The sequence below is a fragment of the Ambystoma mexicanum genome, chromosome 4p, assembly GCF_040938575.1.
Source record: "Ambystoma mexicanum isolate Mex_15411 chromosome 4p, UKY_AmexF1_1, whole genome shotgun sequence".
In the NCBI taxonomy this organism is placed as follows: domain Eukaryota; kingdom Metazoa; phylum Chordata; class Amphibia; order Caudata; family Ambystomatidae; genus Ambystoma; species Ambystoma mexicanum.
In genome coordinates, this window is record NC_090927.1 from 771116742 (window position 1) to 771134675 (window position 17934).

Sequence of the window (17934 nt, forward strand, 5' to 3'; positions counted from 1 at the left end):
ACAACTGTTGCTAAGACAAGAATGTAGACCATTTTCTGTGCAAAACAACAGCAGTGTTATCCTCTACTTTCCTTAGCCAATCTGAGGCTCCAGGTTGGCACTATTAAAGGCTACTTGGCGGCGCTATACATCTTTAAGCGCTTGTGAGAAGAATGTTCATATCACAAAATTCCACTGGTGACACAATTTCTAAAGGGGCTCACCAATGTGTCCCCCCAACCCCCATCTTCCTTCCAGGTTCCAGTTTGGGACTTTAATCTGGTACTAAAATGTCTAATGTGTGCACCCTTTGAACCTTTACATTCATGTCCATTAAAAGTTGTTAACTTTCAAAACAATTATCTTGGTAGCATTAACCTCAACCATTATAGTGAGTGAATTGCAGGAACTTTCATCAAAGCCACCCTTAACTATCTTTCATAAAGATAGGGTTGTTCTGAGGGTTAAGCCTTCATTTTTACCCAAAATCATTTCTGATTTTCATGTGGGGCAGAAAATGTTTTGCCTTCTTTCTATCCTTTCGCTCATTTTGGCAAAGAGGAGGAGAGATTACATAGGTTGGACCCACTCAGAGCTTTGAGTTTTCACATATCCATGCTGTCATAACTTTGTATTGATGATCAGCTTTTCATAGGATATACAGGTCACAAGCTGGGTTAGGCTGTTACTAAACAGACCTTATCCAGGTGGATCATTCTGGCAATTTCAGAATACTACAGAGTGGCAGGCAAGGATCCTCCTGAAGGGTTAAGGGCCCCTTTCACCAGGGGCATGGCTACCTCTACAGCCCTGCAAAGGGGTGTAACGATTAAAAATATTTGTGGGGCAGCGACGTGGTCTACTATTCACACGTTCACAAAACATTACTGCCTTGAGTCTTCCCTCTGTCAGGATGGAAGCTTTGGGAAAGCTGTCCTGCACTCGGTTCATGAAAACTATAAAAAAAACTAAATTCTTACTCCCTCCACCAAATCTAATACTGCTTTGGGGGTCTCTCAAAGATGAGGAATATGTGGAAGGACACAATCCATTCGAAGAATAAGTTACTTACCCCTGGTAACGTTCTTTCGACTGGATGTTCCTCCCATGTATTCCTCATCGCTCTCCCAGCTTACCGCACAGTAGAATTTCCAATGCTGCTACATTTTTTGCTCCATCAAAATTGAGTACGGTCAAACCCATGGTTATGCAGGTATTTCTACTGTAAGAAAACAGAACTGAAGCCAACGGGCGCTGCACGTTTTATATATCCCTTCAATGACATCATCCTCGAGACGGAGGCCCTTCGAGGGACATCGACTTGACTGCATCGACGCACAGTGCCCTCTGCCGAAAAAAAGAAATCCAAAGCAGCTGAAGCTAAATAACACATATCAAAGATACATGGGAGGAACATCCAGTCGAAAAAACGTTACCCGGGGTAAGTAACTTGTTTGTCTGACTGAGGTTGTATTTTGGGGGGTGGGGAGGAGTCGGGATAGAGAGGGTGCAGCCATATAGAGAAGGTTATTGCAGTACGCAATGTGAAATGATTGCTATGCGTCCTAAATTGTCTGTATTAAAATCGTAAAAATGTTTTTGACAAAAAAAAAGTATTTATCAGTGATTTTCTTTTTGATGGATTAGTCTCCCCGTCCTTAGATTACTGATGACCTGCCCAGCAGCCTACTCGTTATGCAGATATCTCATAAACCATTGTGTTCTGCGTTCCCATACCGACTTAGCACAGGGGGTAAAAAATTGCAATCGCAGACAATGGCAAATGGTTTGAAAAACAGATCATATTTGGTCTTTTATTTGGTATGTAAACCAGTGACTGTTAACACGTAGTGTGACTTGACTTTGATTTGTGTAAATGAGTTTACCAAATAATTGTTTATTTTTACATTTATTGTAGCAAATTGAGAGAAAATAAGAAAACTGCGGAGCTGATTAAAACTGCCAATCTTCTTTTTAATTCCTTTGAACCTTACTACATGTGGGATTATATTTCTCGCTGGTTTGAAGAGTGCTGCAGGTACCACATTTCTAAAGCTGCATTTCCTTTAAGTGGGTTGTTGTGCTGATTGAATTTGTTTTAAATTGTGATGTCCTCTACTTTGTGGCCATCCTATATATAAACCTTTTATATTTTAGCTGTTTTATTATTGCTTTTTAATGAACATTTAATTCTGTTTTTATGATTGCTGCCCTAAATCTATTGCTCTTTTGTTTAATTTCTCCTTATTATGCAGGATTGGAACATGAAGAAAATATAAACAACATTAATTAAGATTCACAGCAATAAACATGACCTATTTGCGAATACAACACAAATAAAATACTCTCTTTTATTTAACTTTCTTCTAGTCTCGGATCTAGATATTAAGACCATTTCTGCCTCTCTTAAAACTTCTAATACACAACAGGTCACTTAAATAAATTGCCAATCCCTCAATACCTGGGGTGACTCCACCCATGGGGTAGTCTTTATCACTCAAATAGGTGGTTATACCCTTTAGATTAACACCAAACCTACTTCTCAACGGTATCCCTACATATTATCCTCACCAAAAATATCGCCGTACATATGGTCGTTTGTCTCGCCATAGGTGATATTTTTGGGGGGATAATTTGTGGGAGCAGGGGTGTCTCCCGCACATTTCAAAATAATGCAGAGGTTGCGGGGGTGTCCCCCGCAGGGTCCATGGCTCAATATCGCCACAAAAATGTGCCAATATTTTTGTATCGCAATATTTTTCCGGGGATATTACACACATGGAACCCTTCTCAACTACACCAGTGCCTCAAGAAGACTCTAATGCCCTTGTGTCCAGCTATCCCGAAGTCAGACTGATGTTCCGCCTGTCCAATAGGGATAGCAAGGAGAGCAATGCCCCTACTTCTAGACTCAACAAAAAAATATATGTTAAAACTTTGCTTGCTGTCCTCTGACAACTGCACCTAATGAATGCAAATTATTCAAAGGATACAGTCAAAAAAGGTGGTACTTAAACCTTTATTCTGGCTCTTTCTTGAATTTGTATCGCAGCTTGTATAAAAAGAATACTACTTTGCCGTGCCACATAGACGTAGCAACCCTTATGGTCTGGCAGTTCTCAGCAAAGTATCCCTTTTATTTCAAAAGGATATCAATGATGTAGTCGGTCGAACGGGTTTCGGTGGTCAAGTTTGCTGGTGCCACCTTCTTCAGGACCTAGAAATCGAGATCGACTGCACATCATTTCTGAAATTTCTTGGGGTTCTGCAGGAGTTTATTTGCTGCCATCCGGAGCTCTTGCTGGACCTGTTATGAACCAAAAAAAAAGCAAATGGAAAAGGGACAACACTTAGAACTACTATTTGTTCAAGGGATCCTTGCAGTCTTGGATCATTAAAGACGGTGTGGTTTGGGTTCCATTGGGCCTTTCATCAGTCGTATTATTGCCTCTTCCTTTTGTGAGGGGATACTACCTGAGAAGCTTCAACAGGAATTGGTTACATCCATTTTGAAAAGCCTTCTTTAGATCCTAATGAGTGTGCAATTGTTCTATTACAAATGCCCATTTATAATGCATTGTGTTCTCCTGTGGATGCTTCATCTGTGATATATCCATATACTGCTTTGCAGTCTCTGAACTTTTTTGACAGTAGAGGGCGCAGTGCGGCATTGAGTCGATGTCCCTCAGCGATTACCATTCCTGTTTTTAGACGTGACATAGATTATTGCATAAATAGCATGCACTGAGCCCGTTGCCTCAGGTTCCGTTTTTCCTCATGCACAGAATGCTCTCAGAACGGTTTGACTCGCCTCAGCGAATCTCTTGATGACGTTTATCTTCACAATGTCTATGCTGAAAACAAGCTTAAAGAGATGAGAGGACTATGTTTCGAAGATGCTGATCACTGATTTGCACAGGATGTGTCTCTGGTGCCTCAGCAAAGAACACAAAGTCATAGAGTTCAGCTCCTAACAATCGATGACCAGCAGGGGCTTGAAGTAGAGTAGATCGAGGCTCACCTTAAACCGGTCGGTTTCCGGCTTCTACACCTTTGAAGAGAAAATCTACTGACTGTAGACGATCCACCGGAGACAAGTCTCCCGAAATCCCCAAGAAACAATCTCAACATTCTGAACAGTCAAGATCTAGGACCGATTCCCATCAATCTTCCTCTTCTTAATGGAAAAGTCTAAGAAACATTGCCATTGTTCCTCATCCTCTGACTCCTTGCCCGACAACCGGCAGGTATGTTTTCCCAATAAGACCGCTTCTGTGGCCAAATGGGAAAAGATGATGGAGGTCTTTTCAAAGGCGACCCCTCCTGGTCCCGTGAAAGAGACGAAAAAAGCTGTTGAACCCACTGCATTTTCCAAGACCGTCAGGGAATCCAGCAAGTTTTAGACCTGTGTACCCAAAAGCCTGAGTCTGAAGACCTCAGGGATGTCATCTTGCCTAGCGTCAACCACGAAGACTTTGTCGAAGCAAAAAGCTTTTGTGACTTCCTCCTCGAATGAGTCAAAGGGCCCTTCAACGTCGAAGTCGGATACAACTTTGAGTTATTTTTCCAATAAGTTTTTATTAATGTTTTTGAATGAAACAGGTACAGAAACACCCCTTGTCCCTCTGATCCCCCACCACCCCCCCCCCAGATCCTACATGTTTGGTGACAGGTCAGGTTAAAGAGGTAAATCAGGTACATTATTCTCATGAATACAGCCCAGTAGCCCAGCAGCCCAGGTGAAGTAACCTCAAGAAGAAACAGAATATAAGACTTCACAGGTCCGATTCGTCTTGAGGATGAACAATGCCCAATAGTTACAAAGCCTTGGGGCACCAGGCACGGCGGACTCCCGCCTTTAGACATGTCAACAGGTTGGCCCAGTCTGAAATGAATCGCCTGTGAGACCCCTGGATCGAGTATGTAAGCCATTCCATTGCTACCACAGCCCACAGTCTAGCTACCCACTCGTGTTCCTGTGGAGGATCCTTTGACTTACACTTCCTGGCCAGGACCAATGCCGCTGACATCATCATCATCATTATCATATACAATTTACGGTCCGCTCTGGTGGGCAAAGTTGTCAGCACTGCATTAAGGCCTAGTAAGTCCCGTGCCCTGCCACAGCCCTGTTGGACCCAACCACCAGGGCGATCGCACGCTGAACTAGAGACCAGAAGGGATCAATTTTTGGGCATTCCCACCAAATGTGAGCCCAAGAGCCCACTGCGCCCCATTCCCTCCAGCAATAAACAGAAACCTTGGGATATATTTTATTTAACCTGAGAGGGGTTAGGTGCCACCTCAATAACAGCTTCAGCCAGATCTCACGAATTTGGATAGATCTTGCAAGTTTCGGGATTTGGGACCACAGCTTGATCCATTCCTGTTCCTCTATGCCCTCGTCTAGATTTGCCCCCATTTGCTCATGTAAGTTCTGGGCAAGGTCGTCCTCATTCAGACAGACAACTCGACCAGCATGCTCTATGTCAACAAGCAGGGAGGTACCAGGTCCCCTCCACTGTGAAGACTGGCAGTCAGCATGTGGGAATGGGCCCTAAAGAACAACATCTACCTCACGGCTGGCCACCTTCCGGTGGAATCCAACATGGAGGCGGACAGGCTCGGCAGACTGGGAGCGGACAATTACGAGTGGCAACTAAACAACCTTGTGCTCCAGGAGATCTTCAGCTGATAGGGACACCCCAGGTGGACCTCTTTGCCTCCTGGGACAACAGGAAGTGCCAACAGTTCGCCTCCTGGTAGGGACAGGGCCCCAGCTCCCTGGGAGATGCATGACAGCATACGCCTTCCCACCCACGCTGCTGATACACAGGGTGATATGCAAGATCAAGGAGTCTCGTCACCTCAGCGTCATTCTAATAGCTCCATGGTGTCCAGCCAGGCCATGGTTCTCGGACCTGCTCAGCCTCTCGGAGAGACCGCCCATTCACCTTCCGATGGGCCCAGCACATCTTCTGGCGCAGTAGGGGGGCAGGGTCATTCACCCCGCGCCACAGAAACTAGCCCTCACAGCGTTGTTCCTGAGCAGGTCACGCTAGGGCACCTCAGCCTGTCCCAGGCTAATGTAGAGATCATATAGGGCACTAGGAGCAAAGCTACCAGGACCCAGTACAAGAGCAAGTGGACCAAGATATCAAACCCCTTGCATGTACATTGGACGACGTGCTCTCCTTCTCGGCGCACCTCGCCCCCTCGGGCGTGCAGGTAGACACTTGCCACACTTACTTGGCAGCCATTTGGGCCTACAGAAACTCAGCGGAAGAGGTGTTCTCCTCTTCCAACCTGATTGTCACGAAGCATTTGTCGGGACTCGCCAGACTCTACCCGCCTATCAAGAGGCCACACCCGGTGAGGGACCTCAACATAGTTTTGGGTGCCCTGGCACACAAACCATTCGGGCCAATGGCATCCGTGGACATCAGGCTGGTCACCATTAAGACGGCCTTGCTAGTCGGCCTCACCTCGGCTCGCAGAGTAAGCGAAATCCAGCCACTTGTCGCCTCAGAGCCCTATACTACATTTCACAAGGACCAAAGTAGTCCTGCGGACACACCAAGCATTCCTACCTAAGGTGCCTTCCGCATTTCATCTGAACGACGAAATAGTGCTGCCTACATTTTTTGCTGAGCCTAAAGACGAGGCACAGAGAGTTCTGCACTGCCTTGATGTCAGGCGTGCCCTGAAATTCTACTTGGACGGGACCAAGGGCTTCTGCAAGTCGGACGCTCTGTTTGTCACCTTCGGCGGATCAAGACCGGGGTATCGTGCCTCTAAGGCCTCCATAGCCCGTTGGATGGTCTCGTCCATCAAAGAAACTTTTTTTTATTTTTATATATTTGTTTATTGGTTTAATAACATGAGGTAACAAAAAACCGATATTATTAGAGATTGGTCAAGCATATCAAGGTAATAACCACAACCCCACTCCACCCTCCTCCCGCCCCCGAGACCACGGTTAGTTCACTGTTCCTCTCGAGTCCGTGCCTAGGTCCGGGCAACCCTCTCCACTCAGCTCACTATCATCCACCTCAGGGTGCAGCAAGGGCACCGTCAGGGCCACCCAACGGTGTAGTTCCTCGCTGGTCCATCAAAGAAACTTACGAGGGACAGTATAAGCCACTGCTGGCCAACATGCACGCACACTCTGTCAGATCCAAGGCCACGACCATCGCATTCCAGCGGCATGTCCCCTGGCAAGTCATAAGCAGGGCGGCCACCTGGGCCACCCCTTTGGCTTTCTGCAAACATTACTGTTTGGACGCCGGCTCTAGTTCAGACGCGGCTTTCGGACAGGTGGTTATTGGAAACCTGTTTGCTTAAGGAGGGGTCTCCTCTCCACCCTGGGGCTACACTCATTTGTAATCGCCCATGCAGTATTGAGGAAATGGGACGGGAAGTAAGAGTAATTATAAGTTACTCAACGTAGTGACTAACATACTCTTAGTCCTTAGTCCCCTTTCCTCCATACGTTCCACCATCCTCCCCCTAATAAAACTGGTGTCATTAGGCAAGGTTAATCCATTGTCGACGAGTCCATGGGGACTGAGGTGTGGCGCCGGAGGGCGGAGTCAGGGCAGCACATGCTCCCAGGTCCGGCACCCCAACGCGCCTCTAAATTTAAAGGGGAAGAAGGTTTTTTCTGGTGAAAATGTTCCGTCTCCCGTCCCTTAGAAGGGATACCCATGCAGTATGGCGGAAAGGGGACTAAGGACTAAGAGTACGTTAGTCACTACAGTGAGTAACTTATTATTTATTTGTGGCCAAAACACACTATGAAAAATGACTACTAGCAGGTAGAGTTATCACACAAGACTATTAAACTAAATACATACATGCATTCACTTTGTTATAGGGCATAATACACATCAGAAACTCCTGTAAAGGAAAGGTTAGATCAGTATTATGCACTTCAGGTCTACAGAGATGACCCCTAACTAAAATTGTCCAGCCCTAAATTGTCTAGGGCCTTTTGCCCGATAGTTCAGGTAAAAGTTCCACAGTGGTTATGAAGCAGGAACAAATGCAGGTAGGATCTCACAGGTCCAGTGAAAGGTTCTTAGGGTTAGGATACAGGTTAGACTAATGTCCAAAAGTAGCCCCAACAGTCAGATGTCTTGTGCAAGCAAGCAATGGCAAAGCCAATAATGTTAGAATTAAGGTTTATTATAAACACATTGGGCCTCATTACGAGTCCGGCGGTTACCGCCGGACTCGTCTTACCATTCCACCTCCGTGATTCCTCGAATTACCGGGGCATTACCACCCCGGTTTTCCGGGAATCATGAAGGCGGAATGGTGTTAATCCCCATTCCCATCGAGTCCTATGGGACTCGATGGGAATGGGGATCATGGAAACACCGGCAGCATCTCGTAATGCTGCCGGTGTTTCCTCGTCCGCCTGCAGGCGGGCGGTGTTAAACCCGCCAGGTCAGACCTGGCGGGAACATCACCTCCCGCCTGCAGGAGTCGGGTCAGGCGGCCCGGAAACAACGGTGGCGGCGAGTTTACCGCCACCGTTATTTCCGGACCGCCTGAGTTATAATGAGGCCCAATGACTTATAATGGGAGTATAGGGGTAGGTAAGAAGCTCTGTACCTCACCCCCGTACTCTGATTCTTCCCCAGACTTGGCAGGACAAAGGAAGATGGCCTGAGGTTGCTTTTTTGACGAATGTCGCTGTCCTTGATTCCCTGGGGTTGTAGGTTTGTGCTGATCTTCGGTTGGTGTCTTTCACTGTTGCAAGGACTCTCGATTGAAGATTGCAGCAAAACTTGATGCAGGGGGCCCCTCTCAGGACTGAACTCGGGTCAACTAAGCAATTTCGGACAGTGGTGACTGCAGCACAGCGACGCAAAAGGACTCAGCAGCACCAGTCAGACTTTCCCTCCTATCTCGGGTCTCCTCAATGCTAGGATGCTGACATTTCGTAGGCCGAAACTCGGTACGGTGACGCCGGCAGCACGGTAGTCCAAAATCCAAGCTCGTCAGCCCCTGGACGGTTCCAGGGCACTTCCAAAGGCTTCCTTTGGCAGGGCACCGAGCAGGCGTCAGAAATGGATGGTCCATCCACTCTATGGGTCGCAGCTCCTTCGCAGGACTGCTAAAGATCACGAGCAAGACAGGGCTTCTCCAGGACAGCAGTAGAAGTTGGTTGCCAGGCCTCCTTCAGTCAGGTCTCCGGGTTTCTTTGCGGTTCTCACAGCTGGATAGGATACTTGGCTCCTTCAGGTTTCTCTAAGATCTCGGAAGAATGGGTGCAGGGGTCTTCTTCTTATCCTAAAAGTCATGTAAGATCTGCTGCCCTCACTAGCCAATAGCAGAACTAGCCCACACACCCACCCCAGCAGTGGTCTAATCAGGACCACAGGCTAGAACATTCATGCATACCATTCAGACACATTGAAACCAGTTTGTAGATTGGGACCAGACAGTCCCAGCCCACATCCTTCCAGCAAACACACACAGCCCCGCAGTACCCCACCAAAAGCTTCTGCTTTCCCAGGCACTTGACGTCCTTAAAACAATTTCAGGCCAGGCAGAAGGCTAAAGAACAAGATGGCAAAAGGACAAGCGAAAAATCTCGTGGCATGGCCAAATTTGACCAGTAACCACAGTTAGTAGCCAAACGTGGTAAACACAGTAAGGCTAAACAGTCAGGGAAAAGGTCACTGCTGTCACCAGCTTATCCTTTTAGCACACCTAGAGTAACCAAAAATCCTCTGAGTATTAGTGTTGGGCAAAACAACATTGTACCCCATTGTACTTCAGTGTAAACTGCTTTGTACAATAAAAAAAAGTTGCTACACGTGATACAAAAGTAGTAACACAGTAACACGACTAAGGGAAACAATGTTTCCCAGTACTGACCACCTGAAGGACATGTCAGTTTCCCCATGACATATGAGCAAAAGCCAGTGCAGTGAAGCTTAATGCTTCACTGCACTGTAAAAAGTTCAGGTCAGATTTAAAAATAAGACTGTGGGAGTGTGGCTAGCACTTATTGTTCTAATGACCTGTTCATGCTTGTATATATGCTTCCCCTTGCCTCCCCCCTCCATCCTCCTACCTCAAATCCTACACCGTTAATCCCTTCTCCTACCCCCTCCTCTACCCTATCCCCACCCTCACCCCCCTTGTAAATAGTTCTACTTATTGTTCTAATGACCTATTCATGCTTGCATATAGGTTTCTCTCACTTTTGTACCTGTTGTTATATTGTAAAGCGCTTTGGCTTAAAGCGCTATATAAATTCAATAAACATAACCATAAACATAGCAATGTGCAAGTGATTACGTGGAATGTTCGTGACCTGAATAACTATATGAAAAGACATAGGATAATGGCATACCATAGCAGGACAGGGATTGGGATAGCACAGTTGCAGGAGACACAATTTACGAGAGACCGGTAGAACAGGCTCACTGGGAAGTGGGGCGGGCAGTTCTGCAGCTCCCCCTACTCCGGGTTTTCAAGGGGTGTTGTAGTGTGGATTGCACTGAATGTTCTTATTAGGTACCTGTAGGTCAAAGGTGATGACAAGGGTAGGATGGTGCTAGTCCTTGGACTCCTGGAGGGAAAGGACATGTGTGTCATAAACTCCTATGCCCCAAACCACACTGCTACGTCTTTTTTTACTTCTCTCTACTCACGGCTGTCCATTTTTCGAAGTGCCCTCTGGATAAAGGACCCGACTGTGGATAGATCAGATAATACATTTAAGAGACCCCCACCCCCTCTGGCGAAAGCCGTAAAGGAATTGCTGAAGCACCTAGAGTTGGTAGATGTATGGAGGGCGACACAAGAGGGAGAGCGCACTTACTCGCATTTCTCTGCACCCTCCGAGTTGCACACCGTATCAACTATATTTTCACCAGGAAACAATGGGTTACAGATGCTGCTTACAGGGCAATGGCCCTGTCTGATCATGCCCCTCTGATGGTTACGTGGAGGAGGAGACTAGGCAGACCTCCGATTCCTATTTGGAGGAGCAGAGGCCATGCTAGACGATACTTTCCGAGAATATCTCATCAAGGTAATAGATAACTTCTTTGACACTAATACTGACAGTGTTGATAGCACAAGTACTCTCTGGGAAGCTTTAAAGACGGTGGTGCGTGGAGAAGCGATACGTAAGTTGGGAGGACTTCGGAAGGAGTTACTGGACTCACTCACGAAAATGGAGGAGGAAATTGAATCAGAGGAGGAGATTGTTGGGACCCTTTTAACTGAGCCCCTGCACCGCACCATTGTTTGAGGTCATTCATCCCCTGAACATAAACCACCCCCCTCCTCCACCACTTCCCCCTCGGCATCCAACCCCACCCGGAACATCTCCTCTGTCGAGAGTGAATCACCAGTGGTCCTCCCAAACTCAAGGGTACTCTAATTCGAGCCCCCTACCCTGCCCTCTTTTCCAACAACATACAATTCACACACAAATCCCCCCCCCCACATGCTATGCCTTGCAAATCAGTGCCATGATTCCTGGCATGTGCCGCCGGCTCAGAAGGGACCCGCCGGCGGGGAGCTGAGCTTCCTGAATTTTCTTGAGCCTGGGACTTTACGTCTGTTCGGACCCTTTATGCGCCATCGTCTGTCTTTCTGGCTCTTTTCCTCATCAGCCACTTTTTGCCTGTCTCCTCCCAGTAACTGCTCCATGACCCTTCTTATATCTTCCTCGGTCACTGGTTAGTAACTGTAGCCCTCAATTTCAAAGGATATAGAGAAGCGGAACCCCCATCGGTATCTCACCCCCTTCTAGCTAAGCCACTTCGTAAGGGGGGGGACATAGGCGCCTCTTTACTAGTGTTAGTGCTGATAGATCTTGGTAGATAGCCACTTTTGTGTTTCCCAGGGACACAGAGCCAACCGCCCCTTGCCTTCTCCAGAATGTTTTTTCGAAGTGATTGTGTCCTCCGACGTATTCCTCATCTTAAATATATCCTTCCAGCTCTGCTGGCCTCGGAAAAATTTTTTTCTCCAGAGGGCGCTGCGCGTCGACGTCCCTCGAGTCGATGACCCTCGACAGCCGCCGTATCGACGCTCGACGTCATCCTGCCTATAAAGGCCGCGCGCAGCGTCCGTTGCTCAGTTCCGTTTTTCCGCGCTACTCAGTGCCTCGGAATACCGTTGCTCAGTTATTAGTTTAATAAATACTATTTACCTCGAGTTATTCGATACCGTACTCGATGGCTTCCTCGTCGGAACCGACAACTCCTCGATCCGGCTTCAAAAAATGTCGAGATTGTGGAAAAAAGATGTCGTTGACCGATCCTCACAGAAATTGTCTGTGGTGCTTGGGAGTCGAACACCATTGTTCGGAGTGCGAGGACTGTATGTCCATGACAGCTAAGGCCCTGAAGGAGCGTAGGGGGAAGCTGGAGAAAGGTAAGACTTTTAAAGCTTCTTCTTCATCGACGAAGTCGAGACATTCGTCTCCTCGTCACCATTCACGCTCCAGGTCTCGGAGTGGGTCTCTTCACTCCTCGAGATCGAAACACTCGAAGAGGAGACTTCGAAGATCTCCTTCTCCGTCTTCCTCTTCCTCTGTTTCGCCAAAAAGAATCCCTTGCCCCACGAAACATAGTTCCCGGGCTGAATGGGAGGAATTCAGAAAAAATATGATGAGCGTCTTCGAGAACGCGGCCTTGACCCCCTCGAAGACTGCCGAGAGCGATGCTCTGGTCGAAAGACCCGAAGGTCAAAAACGCCGCGAGTTGCAGTACCCGGCGAAAGAAACCTCTTGAGTGCGTCTCGAACCCTCGAGTAGGACTATGACCTCCAAACCTTCCTCGAAGGTTCCGTCGACGCCGTCGACGACGGTTCCGTCGACGTTGATGTCTTCGACGCCGTTGTCGAGGAGACCTTCGACACACGGGTCTGTCGACTCGACGCCGGCCTCGACACCGGCGTCAACGCCGAGAAAAGTCACGATGTCCACACATCCAGTGACGATCCCCAGGCCCTCGACGTCGATGGCATCGATGGCGTCGATAGTGTCGAGTAGAATTCCAATTCTGTCGAGGTCCTCGAGGCCTCCACCTCTGTTTTCGACGCCACGCTCGAAGCCTTCGGCGTCGACGACATCGACACTCTCGAGGCCAATTATGACAACGTCGGCACCCTCTGCCTTGGAAATGGGATTTACTCCCTTTATGAGTTCAGAACAATTGAGAACTATATCCTCAATTTTAGAAGAGGGTGATTTGTCTGAACAAGACACATTTGAGTTACAGGGACCTGTAACCCCGGTTAGAGAGGAATTTTCCTCTGAAGAGCGCAGATTAAAGGATCTTCATGATTCTTTAAATGAGGCAAGTGGGTTAGACACTTCCCCTGAGGTGGATTTTGCTAAACCAGACCCGGGGGAGCATGCTGAAACTCCCTACAGAGCCTTAATGGCCAGGATTACGGAGTTCATGGGGTGGTCTACACCTTCACAATCTTTTCAGCAAGATGACCTCACGGATATTCTTGATAAAGGCCCACAAGAAGATCCAGTGGTGCCCTTTCATAAAGCTCTTCAGAGAAAGATCATGACAAACTGGGAAACCCCAGATGTAATACCAGCAGTAAATAAAAAACTGTCTGCAAAATACAGGGTATCTTCCACAGACCCAGAGTTCTTGTCTAAACATCCATCCCCAGAAAGTCTGGTGGTACAAGCAGCATCCTCTACCGATGTCAAGACGGCTTATCCTACAGTCCCACAGGATAGGGACGATAAAAAGTATGATGCTATGGCAAAGAAAGTCTTTTCAGCATGTAGCATGGCGTTAAAGTCTGTTAATGCTACTTGCACCCTTGCTAGGTTCAGCCAAACACTTTGGGAGTGTGCTTCTACAGCGGCTGACTGCATCCCGGAGGGAGAAGAAAGGGATGCGTTCCTGAATATTATACAGGACGGTAAAGACGCTATGTGCGAATCCCTCCAGACGGGCATTGATTCGGCTGACAGTATCAGCAGAGCAATGGCGGCAAGTACATCAACCAGGCAGTTCGCTTGGTTGAGAAAGTCGGGTTTTGCCCCAGATGTGCAAGCCAGGCTCTTGAACATGCCATTTGATGGCTCTTCTTTGTTCGGGAAAAAGGCGGATGACAGTTTAGAGAAACTGCAAACTTCAAAGGCAGCAGCAAAATCCCTAGGAGCTGCAATCCGTCAGACTCCTTTTCGTCCCACGGGAACCTCTGCGAGGGGCAAGTCCTTTCGCTTCTACTCCTCTTTCGGAAGAGGTAGAGGACGACCGACTCAAAGGGGTCAAAGAAGAACTACCCGAGGTGGACGGGGTAGATACTCTAAAGCCGCAGCAACAGCAGGTGCCTCTTTACCATCGGCATCTGCATCAGCCGCCCCAAAACCACTCTGAGGACTCCCCTCACAGGACACCTGTAGGAGGCAGGTTGACTCAACATCTGACGGTATGGCAAGCTATCACGTCAGATGCTTGGACATTGGAAACAGTCGGCCAAGGTTACTGCCTGCCTTTCCTACGTACACCTCAGAGTCATCCACCGGGGATCAGCTCTCAGAAAGTTCCAGATCCGCTCCTCTTGCAGGAAATTTCAGACCTGCTAGAGAAAGGTGCCATAGAACCGGTACCTGTAGCGGAGAGGAACAAGGGCTGGTATTCCCCTTACTTTCTCATTCCGAAGAAAGACGGAGGACTGAGACCCATCTTGGACTTGCGAGAATTGAACAAATTCCTCAGAAAAGACAAATTCAAGATGGTCACTCTTTCTCAGATCCTCCAGGCCCTTCAGTTCCAGGACTGGTTGGTATCTCTGGACCTTCAGGACGCTTATTTCCATGTGCCTATCCATCTCAAACACAGGAAATACCTGAGGTTCGCAATTGGCAACTCTCACTATCAATTTCGAGTACTGCCATTTGGGCTGACCTCCGCCCCGAGGGTTTTCACCAAGTTAATGTCGGTAGTGGCTGCAAGTCTAAGGAGGGACGGGATTCACGTCTACCCCTACCTGGACGATTGGCTGATCAGGGCTGTTTCTCCGGAGCAAGCTCAGATCCAGCTAAATCACGTGTGCTACTCCCTTCACAAACTGGGCTTCTCCCTCAATTTAAAGAAGTCTCAAATTATACCATTGCAGAGACTCCAGTTCATAGGAGCGATCCTGGACACTTCCCTGGGAAAAGCCTCGCCACCAGAGGTGAGGGCTCAAGATATTCTACAGATGGTTACCAAGTTCCAACATGCCCAACATCTCCCAGCCTTTGACTTTTTGAGGTTGCTGGGCCTCATGGCATCCTGCATTTTCCTTGTGCCAGAGGCTCGCCTGAGAATGAGATCCCTCCAGTGGGCACTGAGGACTCAGTGGTCACAATTCTCAGGGAGAATGACAGACCTTCTTCAGGTTCCCGGCAGGGTGGCTCGAGACCTTCAGTGGTGGGCCTGTCAGGAGAACATTCTGAAAGGAGAACAGTTTTGGCAACCCTGGCCGGAGATAACAGTAGTCACGGATGCCTCACTCACGGGGTGGGGAGCCCACGCCAACGACTTGACCATCAGCGGTCGTTGGTCTCCATCGGAGTCCAGACTACACATCAACCTATTAGAGCTGAGAGCCATCAGACTTGCGTTGAAGGCTTTCCTGCCGGTTGTACAGGGGAAAAACGTCCTGATAATGACGGACAACACGGTGGCCATGCACTACCTCAACAAAAGAGGAGGCGTAGGATCACTACCCCTGTGCAGAGAGGCGATGCAGCTCTGGTTTTGGGCAATCCAAGAAGGAATCTCTCTATCGGCAGTTCACCTAGCCGGAGAGAAGAACTTGACAGCGGACGCTCTGAGCAGGCAGAACACAGTCTCCCACGAGTGGGAACTAGCTCAGGAAGTCCTTCAAGAGATCTTCGCCCTTTGGGGAACCCCTCTGGTAGACCTGTTCGCCACCAGCCTAAACAGGAAATGCAACCTGTTCTGCTCAAGGGAATTTCCTCCGAGAGGAGCTCTGGGAGACTCATTCATAGTGGACTGGGAGTTTCCGCTTCTGTACGCGTTCCCACCGGTCCCTGTCATTCCTCAAATGATCAGGAGGTTGAGAAGATTCCGGCGAACCATGATCCTAATTGCCCCGGATTGGGCCAGGAGAACGTGGTACCCGGACCTTCTAGACTTGTCCATCTGCCCTCCAATTCGACTTCCGCTCAGAGAGAATCTTCTCTCTCAGAAGGGAGGTCAGGTTCTCCATCCGGACATCAAAACCCTCAACCTACACGCTTGGCTTCTGAACGGCTGAGGTACAAGGATTGGGACCTCCCTGATGATGTTATGGAGGTGTTGCTTTCGGCAAGGAGGCCAGCAACTAAGTCTTTATACCGCTGCTGTTGGAACAGATTTTGCAGCTGGTGTAGAGAACAGAATATCGACCCATTTTCATGTGGTACTCCAATGGTTTTGTCCTTCTTACTATATTTGGCAAATTCAGGCCTTCAAGTTGGTACCATTAAGGGCTATCTCGCAGCGCTATCTATCTTTAAGCGGACTGCGGAGGAGCCATCCTATTTCAAATTACCCTTGGTAATACAGTTTCTAAAAGGGTTAACCAATGTTTATCCCCCAAGACCATTCCAAGTTACCCTATGGGATTTAAACTTAGTACTAACTTTCCTGATGGGTACACCTTTCGAACCTCTCCATTCTTGTTCGTTAAGATTCCTTACCCTTAAGACTGTTTTATTAACAGCACTCACATCTGCTAGAAGGGTGAGCGAATTACAAGCTCTTTCTTGTAAACCCCCTCATACAATCTTTCACAAAGACAAGGTTGTCCTACAAGTGAAGCCTAATTTCCTCCCAAAGGTAGTTTCTGAGTTCCATATCTCTCAGAAGATTACCCTGCCATCTTTCTATCCTCCTCCTCACCCGGGGAAAGAGGAAGAGAGGTTACACAGACTAGACCCTAGGAGGGCTTTAAGTTTTTACATTAGTAGACTATCCAGGATAAGACAGGCAGACCAGCTATTTGTAGGTTACGCAGGTCACAAGCTGGGGTTACCTATAACTAAACAGACCATTTCCAGATGGATCATTCTAGCCATTCTGGAATGTTATAAACTGGCAGGGAAAGAGCCCCCTCAAAACCTTAGGGCTCATTCGACCAGAGGTATTGCAGCTTCATCGGCCCTCAAAAGAGGCGTGCCGGTTAAAGACATCTGTGCGGCCGCCACATGGTCGTCTGTCCATACCTTTTCACGTTTTTACAATCTGGATTCCTCCTCTAGTCAAGAGACTAGGTTTGGAAGGGCTGTACTACATTCTATTCATCAATAGAAGACAGCGTGAAGTCAGTACTCCCTCCTCCGAATATAGAATACTGCTATGGGAGCCTATCTAAGATGAGGAATACGTCGGAGGACACAATCCCTTCGAAGAACAAGTTACTTCTTACCTTGTAACGTTCTTTCGACGGGATGTTCCTCCGACGTATTCCTCATCGACCCTCCCATCCATCCCCGCAGTTCTACTTCCCTTGTTGTTGCAGCTTACGCTCCTTCAGGGTGATTAGTCTAGTCCAAACAGTAATACTGTGGGCTTCAAAACGGAACTGAGCAACGGACGCTGCGCGCGGCCTTTATAGGCAGGATGACGTCGAGCGTCGATACGGCGGCTGTCGAGGGTCATCGACTCGAGGGACGTCGACGCGCAGCGCCCTCTGGAGAAAAAAATTTTTTCGAGGCCAGCAGAGCTGGAAGGATATATTTAAGATGAGGAATACGTCGGAGGAACATCCCGTCGAAAGAACGTTACAAGGTAAGAAGTAACTTGTTCGTCTATCTGGGTAGTTGTGGAAGCATGCGAGAACAGAGCGTGGGTTCCTCCCGGTTAATCCCGATCTATGGAGCCTCTCAAGTTTGAGTTCATCCATGTTCTCGTCGCCGAACAGCGTCTTCACCTCATGGATGGTTCTCCT

The 17934-nt window shown here is 48.0% G+C and overlaps 1 protein-coding gene across 5 annotated transcripts in view; it reads left to right on the forward strand.

Moving 5' to 3' along the window:
- Nucleotides 1-17934, forward strand: part of DOP1A (DOP1 leucine zipper like protein A) — a 2904166-nt gene that overhangs the window by 838018 nt on the left and 2048214 nt on the right. For all 5 annotated transcript variants that reach the window (XM_069606322.1, XM_069606321.1, XM_069606320.1 and 2 more), the window contains exon 12: nt 1898-2017. In XM_069606322.1, coding sequence (XP_069462423.1) covers nt 1898-2017 — 120 coding nt within the window. The remainder of the gene's footprint in view (nt 1-1897; nt 2018-17934) is intronic.